Source organism: Haliotis rufescens, unplaced genomic scaffold, assembly GCF_023055435.1.
Source record: "Haliotis rufescens isolate VD_foot unplaced genomic scaffold, xgHalRufe1.0.p SCAF_4, whole genome shotgun sequence".
Classification (NCBI taxonomy): Eukaryota; Metazoa; Mollusca; class Gastropoda; order Lepetellida; family Haliotidae; genus Haliotis; species Haliotis rufescens.
Window position 1 is genome coordinate 32,032,302 of NW_025964112.1, and position 20,078 is coordinate 32,052,379.

Sequence of the window (20,078 nt, forward strand, 5' to 3'; positions counted from 1 at the left end):
GCAAACATGCAGGCTCGATTGACTTTTTTTTTTCCCAGCTCGCCTCAGTTCCACAACTTTCATGTCTTCAGGTTTCATTTCTAACTAGTATTTTTCCAACTGTCTTCCCGTTCTCAGGGAATTAATGTTCGAATCTACTGACCATGTCATTTGAAACAACCGCCTTCTCCCGGACATATTTGTTCCAGTTCGTAACAGACTGACTGTTGCAGTTCTTCTCGCTTCTGGCCTTGAGTGACAGGTCCAATGAACTTTGTTTTGATTCTACTCTCTGTTGATTGGCTACTGAATAACAGTAGCCGAGTAATGCAGGATAGGTTAAAAAAATTAGTAAAATCTAAATATTTTTTACATTTGTATACTTATACTGCATTACAAGGTCTAAGTGCCCTCCCTTCGCTATGCTGCCTCCCCACAAAGTTTCAGATGTTATGTTTAAAGCAGTTATGTGTTTTGATGTGACGTCATGACTTCCAGGACTGTGCGAGTGTGTTGGAACAACTTTTCTTCAGCAGCTGGATCTCACACAGTTCGTCTCTCTGTTAAAAGACAGCAGTAAATGCAAACGGAGTAATGCAGGATAAGTTAAAAAATGAATCTATTTATCAACATGGAGGTATACAAATGTAAAAATATTTAGATATTACTTCTTTCCTTGAACAACCTCGTTGTTAACAATTATAATTTTGAACCACCTAATTTGTCAGGTGAGGTTATGATACAAATCAGAGACAGAATTTAGACAATATGCCTTTTGTAATATTTACTGTGGTTAACTGGTAACCGCAAATCTTTCTGCAGTTGCAGAAATACTGTGACATGAATGAGATTGTTAAATATCTGCTATACTTCGACATCTGCTGCAGGTACATTGGTACTGACCAGATACAACCTTGTCATACCCAACCTAAAAGGTGGGGGGGGGGTACATCGTATACCAAGGAATTCCATCCGTTCGTCCTTCCGAGGACAGTTTTGAGTGTGACCTATATCTTGAAAACTACTGCATAGATTCATTTCAAACTTGGTGAACACTTTCTATATCAAGGGGTGCAGTGAAAAGTTTGATGTCAATATTTAGATTTTCAGAAAAAATAGGGCTATTTTTATTCAATCTCATTTAAATCAGATCTTTGTTCTCGCTACCCCCAAACAAAGATCTGAGGACATCCCATTACGGGTCTCGTCAGACCGACCTTGCACGAACTTTGACCAACCAATGGAATGACCAGTCAGAAGGCAGCTTTCTTGTGCTTTGCATCACTATTTTCAAATTGGTGACAGTGCTTCGAAACATATTTTGACAAATTCTCAATTAAAAATTTGAAACCTGAACAAAAGAACATTTTAGAATGGCTAATAGAAGGTCTAGATTGTATGGATTCAGTCATTAAACCCTTAACTGTCGTTCGGAATACCCCGTGTTAAAGTTTTCGAGGATGCATGATTAGAAATCACATTCCAACTGTCACTTTCATGATCTGGCAAGCGACGCTCTGATTGGTCGTATGAAAGGTTGTTCTGATGTGACCTCAACTGGGATGTCCTCAGATCTTTGTTTAGTGGTAGTAAGAACTAAGGTCTGATTTTAATGAGATTGAATTTTATTTGTTTTCACTTAGAATTTTTGTGTGACTTTCTTTACTAATAGGAGAAGTGAGTGCGAATTTTTGATTTTGATATGTGCATATTCTGAATAAATATATTTGTTTAACTTGAAATATGTTTTTTACTTCAACATTTGTGCAACCTATGACTTGAAAGCTACTTTATGGATTCTTTTCCAACTGGGGGTAAAGTTTCTGTACCAATAGAGGTGCAGTGCACAGTTTGATGTCGATAGGTGTTTTTTTTTAGAAAATATTGCATTTTCATGTTTTGAACTTTGATTATTAGTGAGCCCTGCACACTTTTTGCCTTGTTACTATTGAAATGTATAGTGTGAATATGTTGTGAGAACTTTGTATTCATGTGCAAAATTATGACATTTGAATTAAGACATGATATGTTTCTAGATTTTCTGTATCCTTTTACCTTCTCATACCCCAATTTGTCAAGATTTACTGTCTTTTTTTCACATCTGCTACTCAAATGGGTTTTTGAATCAGTATGTATCATTATGAAATTTGCTATGCAGATATGTGCTGTGCAGAATAACACATGGCATTTATGGTAATGGTCATAAGGGTTTGGATTATTTGGGGCTATAATCAGTCATAATGATTTTGTAAAAATAATTATGATTTCATATTATATAATTGACTGAAACTTCTTATACATTCAGTACATGAACGTACCTTCTACTTTAGTGTTTGTTTGAAAATACAACCCAAATCCATGGTTTATGCTGCTAGCACCCTATCTTGTAACAGTCGATCTTCAAGATATGGTCCGAGACATTGAAGATGACATGATTTCATTCTCTTTCAGTTGTCTATTCCGGATTGTTGATTCGTTTGGCACTGAACCTGCCTACAACCATCGTAGTTTCGCCAAACAAAACAAGATTCTCACCTCATGGGGAGGCCAAGACTTGCAGCCTCGGCAGTTCTTCACCATGTTCCGTAAGTATCAGTGACTGTTCCAGGGTACATGGGAATTTCAGTGGTAACCCGTTGACACAGAGGGTACCTGAATGGTACTGTGTTGACACAGAGGGTACCTGATTGGTACTGTGTTGACAAAGAGGGTACCTGATTGGTACTGTGTTGACACAGAGGGTACTGTGTTGTCACAGAGGGTACCTGAATGGTACTGTGTTGACAAAGAGGGTACCTGATTGGTACTGTGTTGACACAGAGGGTACCTGATTGGTACTGTGTTGACACAGAGGGTACCTGATTGGTACTGTGTTGACACAGAGGGTACCTGAATGGTACTGTGTTGACACAGAGGGTACCTGAATGATACTGTGTTGTTACAGAGGGTACCTGAATGATACTGTGTTGACACAGAGGGTACCTGAATGATACTGTGTTGTCACAGAGGGTACCTGAATGATACTGTGTTGACACAGAGGGTACCTGAATGATACTGTGTTGTCACAGAGGGTACCTGAATGGTACTGTGTTGACACAGAGGGTACCTGAATGATACTGTGTTGTCACAGAGGGTACCTGAATGATACTGTGTTGACACAGAGGGTACCTGATTGGTACTGTGTTGTCACAGAGGGTACCTGAATGGTACTGTGTTGACACAGAGGGTACCTGAATGATACTGTGTTGACACAGAGGGTACCTGAATGATACTGTGTTGTCACAGAGGGAACCTGAATGGTACTGTGTTGTCACAGAGGGTGCCTCAATGATACTGTGTTGACACAGAGGGTACCTGAATGATACTGTGTTGTCACAGAGGGAACCTGAATGGTACTGTGTTGTCACAGAGGGTACTGTGTTGTCACAGAGGGTACCTGAATGGTACTGTGTTGTCACAGAGGGAACCTGAATGGTACTGTGTTGTCACAGAGGGTGCCTGAATGATACTGTGTTGACACAGAGGGTACCTGAATGGTACTGTGTTGTCACAGAGGTAACCTGAATGGTACTGTGTTGACACAGAGGGTACCTGAATGGTACTGTGTTGACACAGAGGGTACCTGAATGATACTGTGTTGACACAGAGGGTACCTGAATGATACTGTGTTGTCACAGAGGGAACCTGAATGGTACTGTGTTGTCACAGAGGGTACTGTGTTGTCACAGAGGGTACCTGAATGGTACTGTGTTGACACAGAGGGTACCTGAATGGTACTGTGTTGACACAGAGGGTACCTGAATGGTACTGTGTTGACACAGAGGGTACCTGAATGGTACTGTGTTGACACAGAGGGTACCTGAATGATACTGTGTTGACACAGAGGGTACCTGAATGATACTGTGTTGTCACAGAGGGTACTGTGTTGTCACAGAGGGTACCTGAATGGTATTGTGTTGACACAGAGGGTACCTGAATGGTACTGTGTTGTCACAGAGGGAACCTGAATGGTACTGTGTTGACAAAGAGGGTACCTGAATGGTACTGTGTTGTCACAGAGGGTACTGTGTTGTCACAGAGGGTACCTGAATGGTACTGTGTTGACACAGAGGGTACCTGAATGGTACTGTGTTGACACAGAGGGTACCTGAATGATACTGTGTTGACACAGAGGGTACCTGAATGGTACTGTGTTGTCACAGAGGGTACTGTGTTGTCACAGAGGGTACCTGAATGATACTGTGTTGACACAGAGGGTACCTGAATGGTACTGTGTTCTCACAGAGGGTACCTGAATGGTACTGTGTTGACACAGAGGGTACCTGAATGATACTGTGTTGTCACAGAGGGTACCTGAATAGAACTGTGTTGTCACAGAGGGTACCTGAATGATACTGTGTTGTCACAGATAGTACCTGAATGGTACTGTGTTGTCACAGAGGGTACCTGAATGGTACTGTGTTGTCACAGAGGGTACTGTGTTGTCACAGAGGGTACCTGAATGGTACTGTGTTGACACAGAGGGTACCTGAATGGTACTGTGTTGTCACAGAGGGTACCTGAATGGTACTGTGTTGTCACAGAGGGTACTGTGTTGTCACAGAGGGTACTGTGTTGTCACAGAGGGTACCTGAATGGTACTGTGTTCTCACAGAGGGTGCCTGAATAGAACTGTGTTGTCACAGAGGGTACCTGAATGGTACTGTGTTGTCACAGAGGGTACCTGAATGGTACTGTGTTGTCACACAGGGTACCTGAATGGTACTGTGTTGTCACAGAGGGTACCTGAATGGTACTGTGTTGACACAGAGGGTACCTGAATGATACTGTGTTGACACAGAGGGTACCTGAATGATACTGTGTTCACACAGAGGGTACCTGAATGGTACTGTGTTGTCACAGAGGGTACCTGAATAGAACTGTGTTGTCACAGAGGTAACCTGAATGGTACTGTGTTGTCACAGAGGGTACCTGAATGGTACTGTGTTGTCACAGAGGGTACCTGAATGGTACTGTGTTGTCACACAGGGTACCTGAATGGTACTGTGTTGTCACAGAGGGTACCTGAATGGTACTGTGTTGACACAGAGGGTACCTGAATGATACTGTGTTGACACAGAGGGTACCTGAATGATACTGTGTTCACACAGAGGGTACCTGAATGATACTGTGTTCTCACAGAGGGTACCTGAATGGTACTGTGTTGTCACAGAGGGTACAGTGTTGTCACAGAGGGTACTGTGTTGTCACAGAGGGTGCCTGAATGGTACTGTGTTCTTACAGAGGGTACCTGAATGGTACTGTGTTGTCACAGAGGGTACCTGAATGGTACTGTGTTGTCACAGAGGGTACTGTGTTGTCACAGAGGGTACCTGAATGGTACTGTGTTGTCACAGAGGTAACCTGAATTGTTCCCATGTAGCCATCGGCTGTTTCAATGTTGAACATGTGTCATAATAGCTTTCCTGATTCGTCCAAAACATCAAGTTCCCTTCTCCACATATTGCAGTGTGCATGGCACCAGGGTATCAGCTGGCTGCCGCTGTACCTGCTTCAGAACTGCTTGTATTTCCCAGTCTTCTGTGTTGCAGCTGTGTCCTGGTTTTAGCAAAGGATTTAGTCACTCACTCACTGTCTCTCCTCATCCTTTGTAAGCAGATGTGTTGTTGTTCTGCAGCTCACAGCCCCGACAACTCCTTCATGGGCTTTGTGGTTGAACAGCACCTCAACGACTCCCACGTGCAGCATCTAGAGAGGCAGAACAAGGCTGTAGTGTACGGCAAGAAGGAGTACATGTGGGAGGTATGTCAACACCACTGTATTCACACTCAACACAATAACTTCTGGCTCAAGGCAATACACTATAAAAGTGAATAGTGGGAAAATGCATCTCAAAAGCCCTATTTCATTTACATCAAATGAAAAGGTGTTGTCAAGATATTCTATGTGTGTTGAATATGTTAAAGAGTAAGACCATTCTAAGACCTGCTGATGAACAGGGCACACGTAGTAATTTAGTCAGATACATTTTTAAACAACAGAAAATAAGATGTGAACCTTCTCACCAGGACTTTTCACACATTTCTGTAAAGCAAGAAATAATAACAATGTCCTGACTACAGACATGACAGTACACACAATAGTGTTTCTTATTACAACCATGTACCAGGGGCACACTTTGACTTTTGTTGTGTGCTCATCTTGGAGACATACAAGTTGGGACAGAGGTTGGTGTATGTTGTACAAAAGGATTGTATGGATGAATAGTGGCTGTTTTTGACAAATACTACCATGATTATATTTCAATATAATAAATAAATGGTATATGTTATTGTGTCCTTTTTTTAATTTTAACAGTTAGAAAATTATATTTTTTTCAGACACAGAAGACACTACATATAAGTTTAAATACATATACAGCTACAATTTGTATCTTGTAAATGAGAACAATATATTCATGCCAACTTTCAATCTCTATAATAATGATTGTATTCACATTGCAGTGTCTACATCCAGTTTGCTTTGCCAATGTCATCAAAATATTTGATAATAAACTTTCTAAAATCATATTTGATAACATCTAATAAATAGACTTAATCCTACAGGTGTCTTGAAGTACTGTTGAATGAAAATCAGGATCCATAGCTGCAGCAGGATAGTGTATGAGTTGTAAGGGAAATAACTTTTCAACATGATAATAAATATTGTTACTAAAACAAGAAGATACAACTATCTTTTCATGTATCAAACACATCTTGTGGGGGAGTCAGTTTGATTGGTTGTTTGTTTGGACAGATCTCTGTTATTTACCACTATTTTGAGAGCATGAGTATCAGAATTCTGTAAGAAATGATGGATCAATAAATCAACACCTGTGATGACTCCGAGCACTTAATGGTGGGACGCATTATGTAAGGAGCAGAATAATATGGGTAAATCTCTTACTTCAAGGTATGATGACTGGTATGTATAGTGCAACTGAGCAACTGATTGCTTGATAGGTGCATGGTAGATTTTCATTTGGCATATTTATTTTCTAAAAAAAATATAAATCTGTAACTTTTTGATATACCGGTAAAAGTAACATTTAAAATCAGTTGTGTTATTCTGAACCTTATTTCTTCTTCAATTATTTTTTTCTTCAGTGGTAAAGGCCTGTCAAAGATGTCTGTCTGCTGCAAATGTAGGCATATCTCCAATTTTATTACACTAAAGTCCATGGTAGTATGAGAACTGTTTGTTAAGATTGAATGGTTGGAATTGTCATGGGAAGTAACAAAAAGGCTGATAAACATGATAAATAAAATGAGTTTGCATTATTTCATTGATGTGATATATTAGTCCAGACTGACAGAATGCCTCCACGTTTTCTAGCTTTGAAAATACCGTGGCAATATACCGTTTTTCATGGCGATTTCCCAGCTATCTTCCATCGTGACAATTCGTCTTTTAGTTGAAGACTCAACAAATGTTGATATATTAAACTAATAATCACGACAAAATATGTGCTAGTTAAACATATTCAGTTGTAAACGAGCGTTTTTGAATGAAGGTGCAACAGGGTAACCTGTTAGCTTGGCTCCGTCTCTACATGTTACTAGTTGTCGCAGCACACATTGATCAGAGAACCAGACCAGAAGCGACAGATTGGACCATATCATTTCAAAAGGAGAGTTATTGCCCTTTGGAACAAAAAGATCGCCCATTACGCATTCTGAAAGCTTCCTCACTGTCATGGTAGAATACACCTACAGTGTTAAGAAATTTCAGGTAGTCTAACTGTAAATGAGATACATCATTTTTTTTAACTTATCCTGCATTACTCCGTATTGCATTTACTGCTGTCTTTGACAGAGAGACAAACTGTGTGAGATCCAGCTGCTGAAGAAAGTTGTCCCAACCAGCCCAGGAGGCAGCGCCCTCTCACAGTCGGCACGTGACCCGGAAGTCATGACGTCACACCAAAACACATAACTGCTTTGTTACCTCCACGGACGGACATACTTTGTATCCCTTGTGGAAATTAAAGCTTATTATTTGTTTTTTATATTTTGCGTGTTTCTACATTCATTATATGCTGCTACATTGTTACCTGTTATGGGCCGTGACCTTAGGGTCTTCCCATTCGTAAATTGTAACGTTTATCGCTCGTCTGTGGCTCACGTCACAGTAATTTACGGGCGCAATGTTGTTCCCGCCATTTGTTTTCTTTCCCGCCATTTTGGCCATTCACCACGTGGCCACGTAATGTCGTGTTCTGCGTTTTGAATTCTCTCTTTGGCTTGGGTAATACATTACATTTATGTATGTTGTTTTGGTGTGCTTAAAGCCTTGCCTTTTCGCTACCTCTCAGCGTAATTGTTTCTTCTCATAAACTTCAATATAATACGAAGTTTTTGAGTTACATTATGTCTCCCATACTTTGTGATTGGCCACATGGTTATGTGTTTGCTTAAAGCTATGCTTTTTCGCTACCTTTTAGCATCATTGTTTGATCTCATAAACTTCATTGAAATACAAAGTTTCTGAATCACATTATGCTTCCCATACTTTGTGATTGGCCACATGGTTATGTGTTTGCTTAAAGCTATGCTTTTTCGCTACCTTTTAGCGTCATTGTTTGATCTCATAAACTTCATTGAAATACAAAGTTTCTGAATCACATTATGCTTCCCATACTTTGTGATTGGCCACATGGTTATGTGTTTGCTTAAAGCTATGCTTTTTCGCTACCTTTTAGCATCATTGTTTGATCTCATAAACTTCATTGAAATACAAAGTTTCTGAATCACATTATGCTTCCCGCACTTTGTGGCTTTGCCACATAGTTATGTTTTGCTTAAATTCCAGATTTTCTGCCTCGCTGCACTTGTTGCTGCGGGAACAAACCTGGTCGGGGCCACCCCTTTCTGCCGTGATTGTACGACGCCCTGTACTTTCACAAGGCAGTGCCGATGTTGCAGTCATTCGTCGCTGTGATCCTTCAGCTCATGCGAGTATCCAGGACACACCTCGCTCAACGTGCTCGTCGACCCCCACCTACGTTGACGGCAGCAGCGCTCAGCGGAGCTTCGCATAGAGTCTGCCTCCCATGGCACGACATACGACCGTTCACGGTCTCCTACTCCACCGGCGGCTCCAGCGCTCCCAACGTAGAGTCTGCCTCCCATGGCACGACATACGACCGTTCACGGTCTCCTACTCCACCGGCGGCTCCAGCGCTCCCAACGTAGAGTCTGCCTCCCCTGGCACAACATACGACCGTTCACGGTCTCCATCTCCAACACCGTCAACGCTGATGTCTCCGGCGCCTCTGATGTCTCGGCGCTCCCGGCGCCTCTGATGTCTCCGCGCTCCGGCGCCTCCCCATCCTCCCGGTGCCTCTGAGGTCTCGGCGCCTCCGGCACCTCCGATGTCCCGGGCCTCTGATGTCTCCGCGCTCCGGCGCTCACGGCGCTCACGGCGCTCACGGCGCCTCTGATGTCTCCGCGCCTCTGGCGCTCCCGGTGCTCCCCAGCGCCACTGCCCTCTTCTCTTGCTGCCGTCTCATAACTCGTCACACGGAGAAGCATGGTGAAACAACTGTCGCCGCTCCTGTCGCTACTCTCCCGTCGGTCTTCGGGATCGTGACTATCATTCTACTTCCTGGGTGGAATCTTTTCAAAATATAGACAGTTGGTCTGATTCAACTTGCCCATTGAGACGTTATCCATAATCCTGTCGTTTAAAACGCTATGATTCCGGAGAGATGACCTGCGGGTTTCCATCGAAACAGAGCGTCATGTGAACAGCGTCTGTATCAGATTCGACGACGACATCCACTTACAAAGAGTTTACTTCGTCGACATCGCCGACACCAACGCTGTTCTACCCTACCCTAGCGCCAGCGTTTCTGAAAGAGACTCTTCCTCGGCGCTCCCCGGGTTTTCCATGACGCCCATGGGGTTCCGTGTTTTATCGCAAAACTCGGGTACACCACTTGATCGTCTCTCACACAGTTCATTGAGGATTGTCTGTGTGTGGAGTTTGCACCTCAGTTCCCTCTCCAAGGTGGTTTTCTCGGCTACTGCGCAGAGTGATTTACATGTCACGTGTCAAGTACTCGGACTGTCAACAACTCCGACCGGAATTAGGTCAACTTACCATGGCAAGGGGTGCCATGTATTTCTACAGATTGGTTTCCATGTCTACCTGTACGCTTGGTGCTACCACTCAACCAGGCGCCTGTCGCAGTCCATCCATGCACGGATGTTGGAAACAATAGACCTCCTCTACCAACACGGCTGTCACGAGGAACCTTGTTTCATCAACCCTTCGCTATAAGAACGATAGCGCCTATAGGCGTTCAAGGGATGGAAAAGATCGCCTTCCTTCGCCTGGTTTGATCTTTTCGACTACGACACCTTCCTATCTTCCGCCTTGACTACCGGACACAGTGTTGATTTGATACTTAAAGTCCCTCGGCCATCCCACTGACCCCTGTTGCATACCTGCCTCGTATCGTGTTGTCGTCCTCCATCGTCACCTCGATATAAGAACAGGGGTACTTATACGCCGCTTCAGGGATGAAAACGATCTCATTACTTCGTGCAATGGCCATATTGCCTCGACTTCCTACTACCCGGTTACGTCGAGGCCCCGGCGGTCGATTGTGAAGCTGGTTCACTTTATCTACTTGAGGTTGGCTCGCAGGCGATCACACCTTTTTCCGAATCGTACCGACGGTACGCAATCGCAGACCCCTGTTGCTGACTACATCCCCTGCCACCTTGTCAGTGGCTAGTGGCCCACACCAGCCCACATTGTGACCACCTGTGATCCAGAGATCAACACCATTGGCACAGCAACAGCCTCGAGATAAAGGCTTATCCAGGACGTCACTTGCTAAGAGTGCATTCTTGGTCACGCCCTGTTGATTGTGTCCACTGACGACGTCACCGTAGTGTGGTGTTTGCGGACCCAGAGTACTGGCCCCTCTCCGGCGCTACAAACTCGACCGGCGCCCCCGAGAATCACCATCTTCGGCGTTCCAGGCGCCTCAAGCTCTCCGATGCCTCACGCTCTCCAGCGCCTCGGGCCAGACTATGTCAAACGGTCGACACCCCAACCCTAGATCTGTTTGCCTCATATCTGAATGTGGCCAGCTGTCGTCTTCCATTCCACATGTGCCGGATATGACCGCTGTGGCAGTCGAAGCCTTCCATCGTTCCTGAGAAGGATTACGCGCGCACGCTTTTCCGACTCCGGTTCTCCCTCCCACGGTTCTTCAGAGATCCAGGCCACTCGACCCCTGCCATTGACTTTGGTCTCGCCTTATTGGTCAGCCAGAAGTTGGGTTATCGACCTCCGAAACATAGCCAGAGACAACCCCTGGAATTTCCGGTGTGGTCCAACCTTCTGTTCCATCCACACGGTCTGTTGCCACACCCTCATACCCGCATGTTATCGTCTGCACGCCTGACACACCTGCAGAAAGCCAAGGGCTATTCGGCTAGAGCGACCAAGGCTATTGCTTCAGCCCACCGTCCATCTACAGGGGGACTGATAAATCAAGGTTGTTCCAGGCATTTTGTTCTGACAAACACCAGGATCCGATGACAGCGTCACCGCAGATCCTGGATCAGTTCCTTCTGTACTTGCGTAGCTTACCACCCCCACATACCTGGTCGCCATCTACTCCGTTCTGGCCATCCCGGACAATCGGAGAAAGACGAAAATTCCCGACCTACGGGCCTGGCTGCACTTGTCAGTCTTGAAGACCTGAAGGCCAAGTTCGGACCGCCTGCGTTGGATCTGAATGTGGTCTTCAACGCCCTTCGAACCACTCCCCTCGTCTTCCTTCTACGACCTTAAGTAGAAGGCGGGTGTTTCCACTGGTTTTGACTACTGCCGCTCGAGTCCATGTACAGCACGCCCTCGCCGTCTCCCGTGCCCGGTTCGAATGCGGTACCCAGGGCGCCGTTCATCATGGACCGTACTGGGACGTCAGCGTAAAGACTCAACTCCCAGGACAGCCTGATAGATCATTCCTTGTCCCCTCCCCCCTCGTCCAGTGTGGGTGCCGAGGATGAGGATGAGCGTCATTATGCCCAGTAAGGGCACTGAAGGTTATTCTACGATCTAAAGACTGCCGCAAGTCTAGGAAACACCTTTTTCTGCCGGTCTCCCCTTCGTCGCAGTCGTTGGTCAGCCTGTGGCTCCGGGCGTTCATCCTTAAAGCTTATGAGCCGCCGGATTGGACCCTCCTCCCAAAGGCTATCACCTGAAATAAAATGAGATCAGGGCGATCGTATTTACACTGGTTCTTCACGGTATACTGTTCCATCCCGTCGTTCAGGGAAGCCTGTTCGTGGCGATCGGACACCGCCTTCACCAACCACTACTTCCGTGAGGTAGCCTTGAAAGTTGTCGCCGGCGTTCACAGTTTTGGTCCCTGGTTGTAGCCCAACAGGTCATCTATCTCCAACGCCACTGATTCTCCGATACCCTGAGCGGGGCCCGTCGACCTCTCTGGTGTTTATCACCCCAGACGAGACGGCTCTCTTGCATTCCGCATTCGCTCTTAGGTCAGTTTTAGTTTTGGGTTACCCGACTCATTCTATTGCTGTCACCTATCCGGGTTTTACTTTTTGCATCAACTCTCGTTTCCTGACGACAGGAATGGTAGTAGATGTGGACACCGGCGCCGACGCCAACGCCGCTGCTTCTCTGGTACCTGAGCGGTGCCCGTCGACCTCACCGGTGTTCCTTGCCTCCAGCCTAGAGGGCTCTCCTGCGTTTCGCATTCGCTCTTGGGATTGGTCGTAGATTTTGCCGTCGACGCCGCTGATTCTTCGATTCCCCGAGCGGGGCCCGTCGAACTCTCTGGTGTTTGTCGCCTCAGATTAGAGGGCTCTACTGCGTTTCGCTTTCGCTCTTCGGTAAGTTATATATTTTGGCTACACGCCTCATTGTATTTCGGTTACCTATTCGGGCGTTTCGTTTTTGCATCGACTCTTGTTTCCTGAAGACAGGAATGGTCGTAGATGTTCCGGTCATCACTTGTATGCGGTGCGGATTCATCGGACCTTGACGAGGGTTTAATATGGTTCACATCTGCAGGTATGCCCACCGGCCATGCCGTCTGATAAAGATGCAATACAGAGTAATGCAGGATAAGTTAAAAAATTTAGTAAAATCTAAATATTTTTTACATTTGTATACTTATCCTGCATTACGAAGTCTAAGTGCCCTCCCTTTCGCTACGCTACCTCCCCACGAAGTTTCAGATGTTATGTTTAAAGCAGTTATGAGTTTTGGTGTGACGTCATGACTTCCGGGTCACGTGCCGACTGTGAGGGGGCGCTGCCTCCTGGGCTGGTTGGGACAACTTTCTTCAGCAGCTGGATCTCACACAGTTCGTCTCTCTGTCAAAGACAGCAGTAAATGCAATACGGAGTAATGCAGGATAAGTATACAAATGTAAAAAATATTTAGATTTTACTAAATTTATACTAAAGCAAAAGAACATGCTTCCAAATTATAATAAGAAATTTCTATCATTGGCTGTGAGCCTTATCATGTAAGAGTTGATAAGATATTGAGGACAACTCACGGATACCTTCATAACTCACATACCCTAACTCTAATACTTCAATGTAGGGGCAAGAAGTAGCACTAAAATGTTGTTACAAACAATCACAAGCTATTATCCATAAAAGGTTTGATATTTCCACATTTTCACTTCTAAATGTGTAAGAAAAACTTGTGTGATAAAGATAGGTAACACATGCTCATTTCATTGGTCAAGTATGCGACTTGTTGATCAATGTGGGACTTTGTCTTTAAGTTTGTACTTACCATTTTCAGAAAAAAGACAGCTACCTCAATGTTATAAAGGATTTTCTGGAGATTCATGGTACAGTCTATTATGATCAGAAGCAGGCCAAGCTCCCGGACTACGTAGTCAACCATGGTCTGCTCAATGGGGCAGACCTGCACAAGCTATTGAGAGAGTCAAAGGTGAGCTTGCTCAATTTGGATACATGTGTGTAATGGCAACAAGTGTCAGACAAGGCAAGATTAATATTTTTTTATTAGCATATATGTATGTGTAGTGGCCCTAACAGCCCAAACCCCGGGCGCGGGACTTGCTACACTGTCAAGGTCAGGATGACATCTATGGGATAACTCCACAGCCTGTACACTGACAAGGTAAGGATGTCATCTGTGGGATACCTCCACAAACTGCTACACTGACAAGGTAAGGATGTCATCTGTGGGATGACTCCACAAACTGCTACACTGACAAGGTAAGGATGTCATCTGTGGGATGACTCCACAAACTGCTACACTGACAAGGTAAGGATGCCATCTGTGGGATGACTCCACAAACTGCTACACTGACAAGGTATAGATGTCATCTATGGGATGACTCCACAAACTGCTACACTGTCAAGGTCAGGATGACATCTGTGGGATACCTCCACAAACTGCTACACTGTCAAGGTCAGGATGACATCTGTGGGATACCTCCACAGCCTGCTACACTGTCAAGGTCAGGATGTCATCTGTGGGATAACTCCACAGCCTGCTACACTGACAAGGTAAGGATGTCATCTGTGGGATGACTCCACAAACTGCTACACTGTCAAGGTCAGGATGACATCTGTGGGATACCTCCACAAACTGCTACACTGTCAAGGTCAGGATGACATCTGTGGGATACCTCCACAAACTGCTACACTGACAAGGTATGGATGTCATCTGTGGGATGACTCCACAGCCTGCTACACTGACAAGGTCAGGATGACATCTTTGGGATGACTCCACAGCCTGCTACACTGACAAGGTAAGGATGTCTTCCGTGGGATGACTCCACAGCCTGCTACACTGACAAGGTCAGGATGACATCTAGAGGGGTTGACTCCACAGCCTTCTACACTGACAAGGTCAGGATCACATCTGTGGCATGACTCCACGCCCTGCTACACTGACAAGGTCATGATGTCATCTGTGGGATGACTCCACAGCCTGCTACACTGACAAGGTCAGGATGACATCTGTGGGATGACTCCACAAACTGCTACACTGACAAGGTATGGATGACATCTATGGGATGACTCCACACCCTACTACACTGTCAAGGTCAGGATGACATCTAGGGGATGACTCCACAAACTGCTACACTGACAAGTTAAGGATGACATCTGTTGGATGACTCCACACCCTGCTACACTGACAAGGTATGGATGTCATCTGTGGGATGACTCCACACCCTGCTACACTGACAAGGTATGGATGTCATCTATGGGATGACTCCACACCCTGCTACACTGACAAGGTCAGGATGACATCTAGGGGATACCTCCACAACCTGCTACACTGACAAGGTCAGGATGACATCTAGGGGATACCTCCACAAACTGCTACACTGACAAGGTATGGATGTCATCTAGGGGATACCTCCACAAACTGCTACACTGACAAGGTATAGATGACATCTAGGGGATGACTCCACAATCTGCTACACTGTCAAGGTATAGATGATATCTAGGGGATGCCTCCACAAACTGCTACACTGTCAAGGTCAGGATGACATCTGTGGGATACCTCCACAAACTGCTACACTGACAAGGTAAGGATGTCACCTGTGGGATGACTCCACAAACTGCTACACTGACAAGGTAAGGATGTCATCTGTGGGATGACTCCACAAACTGCTACACTGACAAGGTAAGGATGTCATCTGTGGGATGACTCCACAAACTGCTACACTGACAAGGTAAGGATGTCATCTGTGGGATGACTCCACAAACTGCTACACTGACAAGGTAAGGATGCCATCTGTGGGATGACTCCACAAACTGCTACACTGACAAGGTATAGATGTCATCTATGGGATGACTCCACAAACTGCTACACTGACAAGGTATAGATGTCATCTATGGGATACCTCCACAAACTGCTACACTGACAAGGTCAGGATGACATCTAGGGGATACCTCCACAAACTGCTACACTGACAAGGTATAGATGTCATCTATGGGATGACTCCACACCCTGCTACACTGACAAGGTATAGATGTCATCTATGGGATACCTCCACAAACTGCTACACTGACAAGGTATAGATGTCATCTGTGGGATACCTCCACAAACTGCTACACTGACAAGGTAAGGATGTCATCTAGGGGATACCTCCACAAACTGCTACACTGACAAGGTAAGGATGTCATCTAGGGGATACCTCCACAAACTGCTACACTGACAAGGTAAGGATGTCATCTAGGGGATACCTCCACAAACTGCTACACTGACAAGGTATGGATGACATCTAGGGGATGACTCCACACCCTGCTACACTGCCAAGGTAAGGATGTCATCTAGGGGATACCTCCACAAACTGCTACACTGACAAGGTCAGGATGACATCTGTGACCTGCTGCTTATATTCTGACCCTGGTGCAAATGGAGAGTATCTATATGATTTTTGTAACCAACAGTTTACTAGAAAGGGATCCCTTGGGTAGGTGTGGGTGAATGAAGCGATGATATGGTGAATGATATGCATGGTTTATGGCATTGTGTGCTCATGATGGGGCCTACCTCATCAGGTTATCCTTCACTTTGTTCTTTATGCATGAATTTATTTAAGAGGATGATATAAAGGCTCTTATTTAAGTGTGTATTTGTTGCAGGTGTTTATTGGCATGGGCTTCCCATACGAAGGCCCTGCTCCCTTGGAAGCTATTGCTAATGGAGCAGTGTTCCTCAATGCCAGGTTCGATCCACCCCACAGCAACAAGAATGACCCTGTGTTTAAGGGAAAACCCACTCAGCGAGAGGTGTGTGTAGTTGGCCAGATATAGAACACTATTTTTGTTCTTAAGAACAACTTTGGTTGTACAATTAGTTGGACATGCTGTTGGTGAGATCCATGTGAAGTGTCATACAGGCTAAGTTTGCATAATTGGATAGCATGCTGACTTTTGACAGAAATAGGAAATGTAGTGATGAGTAGGATGAAGTCGAAAGGCTGTGGTTTGTCGCAGAAGCTCATTGTTGAATACCCGTAGTGGGGGTATTTTTCTAAGGCTTTGCAATTCACAGAGTTGTGTCCCTTTGATGTACCATGATCCTATGATAGTCAGTTTGAATCCCAGTTTTTCCCTGATTATGATCATTGTTTTGTAAGCCCAATACCTATTGTTGCGGGTTTCACCAGACAGGTCAACCTCTTGGATGTGCATCACTTCGGGCTTTCATGACAATCTGAAATTGTGTGTCATATCTGAAATACTGCTCTCATCTACGGCGAAACTCATTCTCTCAATCTCTTTTGCTGCTCATGCCTTATGTTAAATTAATTTAACTGAAGAATGAAGGATGTAATAATGAATTTTTTTCAGCTAACTAGCCAACATCCGTATGCTGAGATGTTTATTGGGAAGCCTCATGTTTACACCATAAACATCAAAGATACAAATGAGGTCACCAAAGCTTTGCAAGAGATCTTGAACAATAATACAGTAAGTGTGCTGTTTATTTATGTCATGTGTATACAGTACTTACTGACTTGATAAAAACTTTGAATACTTGTCTTCAAGTGCTCTAACTATCTTCTGTGCTGTCAGTTTTACACATCCTACAAGTTTGGTTAACAGTTATGGCTTCTTTACATCTGATAGTTGAAATTTACTTGATTCTGATTGGTCAATCAGTGGCTATTAAATCACAATAAACCCCCTCTGATTGAAACACCTGGTTTGACAGCCGCATCACGGGGAAACTAATATTCATAGAATAGTACTATTTTCAGTCATTGTCGGTAGGCATATGTTAATAATCATATCTACAATTACAGGTTACAAAATGCACAGATGCGCTTACTAATATTATTCAAAGGATGTGTGGCAATACATTTCATGCAGAAAACACGACAGAAATCTACAAAGGGAATGTATTTACGTTTTGGAGACAACAGAGAGCTTGGAATTTGGCGCTTTTCTATATACGACTGTGACGTCATATCTTTTGCGTCACAATGAGCGATATGAAGTCATAATGGTGACATGCAATATAGAACGAAAGCCTTGCAAAACTTGCTTTGTTTTCTTTAGGGATGCCAATCTCATGTCAGCTTACCAAGTTGCCGTGCCTATATGCTATCAATGCCTGTCATAGGTTCAAGTGAAGTATTACGATGTAAACTGCTTAAGTATATACAGCGCCATATTTTGTTCGCTGATTCCGTAATTCAGATCGATAACCCACTCAAAATACTGGACTCGGCCCATGCCGCTTCACTCAGTATATTTGCTAACACCAAAGAGTTCGTGTTTTATTTAGTCATGGTAGAATGGAGATAAACATACTGTGTTTTCAATGTAGAGCTAGATTACCTGTAGATTTAACCACGCTAAATTCAACATTTGAAACCTCATGCTGCGCAATTTATTCAATTTAGTGCTACATTGAAATCACAGTTTGTTTATCTCCTCAATGGCAGTTCATGCAATCTCAACAAACATATATATCTTTTTAATTCCCTAACATTGATATTTGTAACATAATATTCAACAGTCTGCAAGGACTTAATATTCTTATAATATACAAGTCGTTTTGAATCATTGATATTACTAAAAATATTTTGATTTCCACAATCTTATAATCTCTGTCTGAACATCAACAGAAAATATGAAATATCGCCAATATCTTGACTAACCCATGCATATCCGAAAACATACGTGTATAACAACAATCCTACACAGGATGCCCATTCTTCCTTCCTGCTGAATCTTCTTAATAAGTTGGTAACGATCATCCAACATTCTTAACAATTTACACAAGTACTTTACACATTTTTGGTAGTAATATATATAAAGTCCACATCTACTGCAGTCGGCTAAAGCTGCACTACTCAGTACATGTTTACCAACACCCAATACATGTTTACAAAAATTATTATGAAATCTATCAATAACAGCTCTTTCTTGTAAGCCCCACACCTCCGACCCATATAGTAAAAGATATTTGATTTTACAATCAAACAACTTAAATAACATGTTTACAGGAATATTTGGGTATTCATGCTGTAATTGCTAAATACGAACAGAGCTTTACTGGCTTTTGAAACAAGAGTATTTGTACAGACTACATAATACCTTAATAATTATAACAAGTTGATGTTTTTAGTACCGGTACCTCTCCATCAAATTACCACTTCTCATAATGTCGTAAATGACCACCATTTCAAAAAAAATATATTTCTGTCTTATCCATATTTATCTGTAAGCCCCTTGATTTACAATATTTATGTAAAATGTCAATCTTTCTTTGCAAACCAATAACACTGTCATCAAAAATACATAAATCATCAGCATTCAATAATAACAGTAGTTCAAAATATTCTACACCTGTAGTTATAACTTTTACAATTTCTATCATGGATTGCAATTCTCAAATAAACATTGCAAATAAAAACAGGCTGATAACACAACCTTGTCTGACTCCACTTAAACTATCAAATAATCAGTAATAGTAGTGTTGGATATTCTTACAGCTGCTTTTATATTTGAATACATATTGACTCCTCTAAACATGCAACATATAAAATAATCAGGTAGATCTCCATATTATTCTACTGATATTTATTTCGTATCAGTTGACATGAGCCCTATATTTTCCAGTTTGAGCCATATTTGCCCTTTGAGTACACGGAGGAAGGGATGTTGCAGAGGATGAATGCCTACATTGAACATCAGGACTTCTGCAAGTTCCAGAAACAGATAGCACAATGGCCGCCCACAGATGCTGTGCGTCTTCTCCTGGGCTCCCCCGGCAAGAGTTGTAAAGACGTCTGCTGGGAACAGAGTAGGTGTCTTGTAAATGCTAAGACGTAGAACTCTGTGGAGATATAAGGTTTTGTTGCTCTGCAAATGCACCTTTATAAGATTTAATAAAAATCAAGTTTGATTTTACAACAAGCTCAAATAAACATGCTAAAAGTTGAAAGTCGTGTTTTGAGAAGTGAAATTTCACACCCTTCATTGGTATTATCTCTTGAGTCTCTTACATAGACCTAGCATGCATCCCTCCCTGAATGTTTCAATGCTGGG

At 43.6% G+C, this 20,078-nt stretch overlaps 1 protein-coding gene across 6 annotated transcripts in view; it reads left to right on the forward strand.

The window, feature by feature from the left end:
- The window catches only part of LOC124149529 (alpha-1,6-mannosylglycoprotein 6-beta-N-acetylglucosaminyltransferase A-like), an 82,195-nt gene that overhangs the window by 56,633 nt on the left and 5,484 nt on the right, over nucleotides 1-20,078 (forward strand). For all 6 annotated transcript variants that reach the window (XM_048381717.1, XM_048381716.1, XM_048381719.1 and 3 more), the window contains 6 exons: nucleotides 2,431-2,564; nucleotides 5,657-5,781; nucleotides 13,828-13,980; nucleotides 16,659-16,805; nucleotides 17,370-17,489; nucleotides 19,650-19,833. In XM_048381717.1, coding sequence (XP_048237674.1) covers nucleotides 2,431-2,564; nucleotides 5,657-5,781; nucleotides 13,828-13,980; nucleotides 16,659-16,805; nucleotides 17,370-17,489; nucleotides 19,650-19,833 — 863 coding nt within the window. The remainder of the gene's footprint in view (nucleotides 1-2,430; nucleotides 2,565-5,656; nucleotides 5,782-13,827; nucleotides 13,981-16,658; nucleotides 16,806-17,369; nucleotides 17,490-19,649; nucleotides 19,834-20,078) is intronic.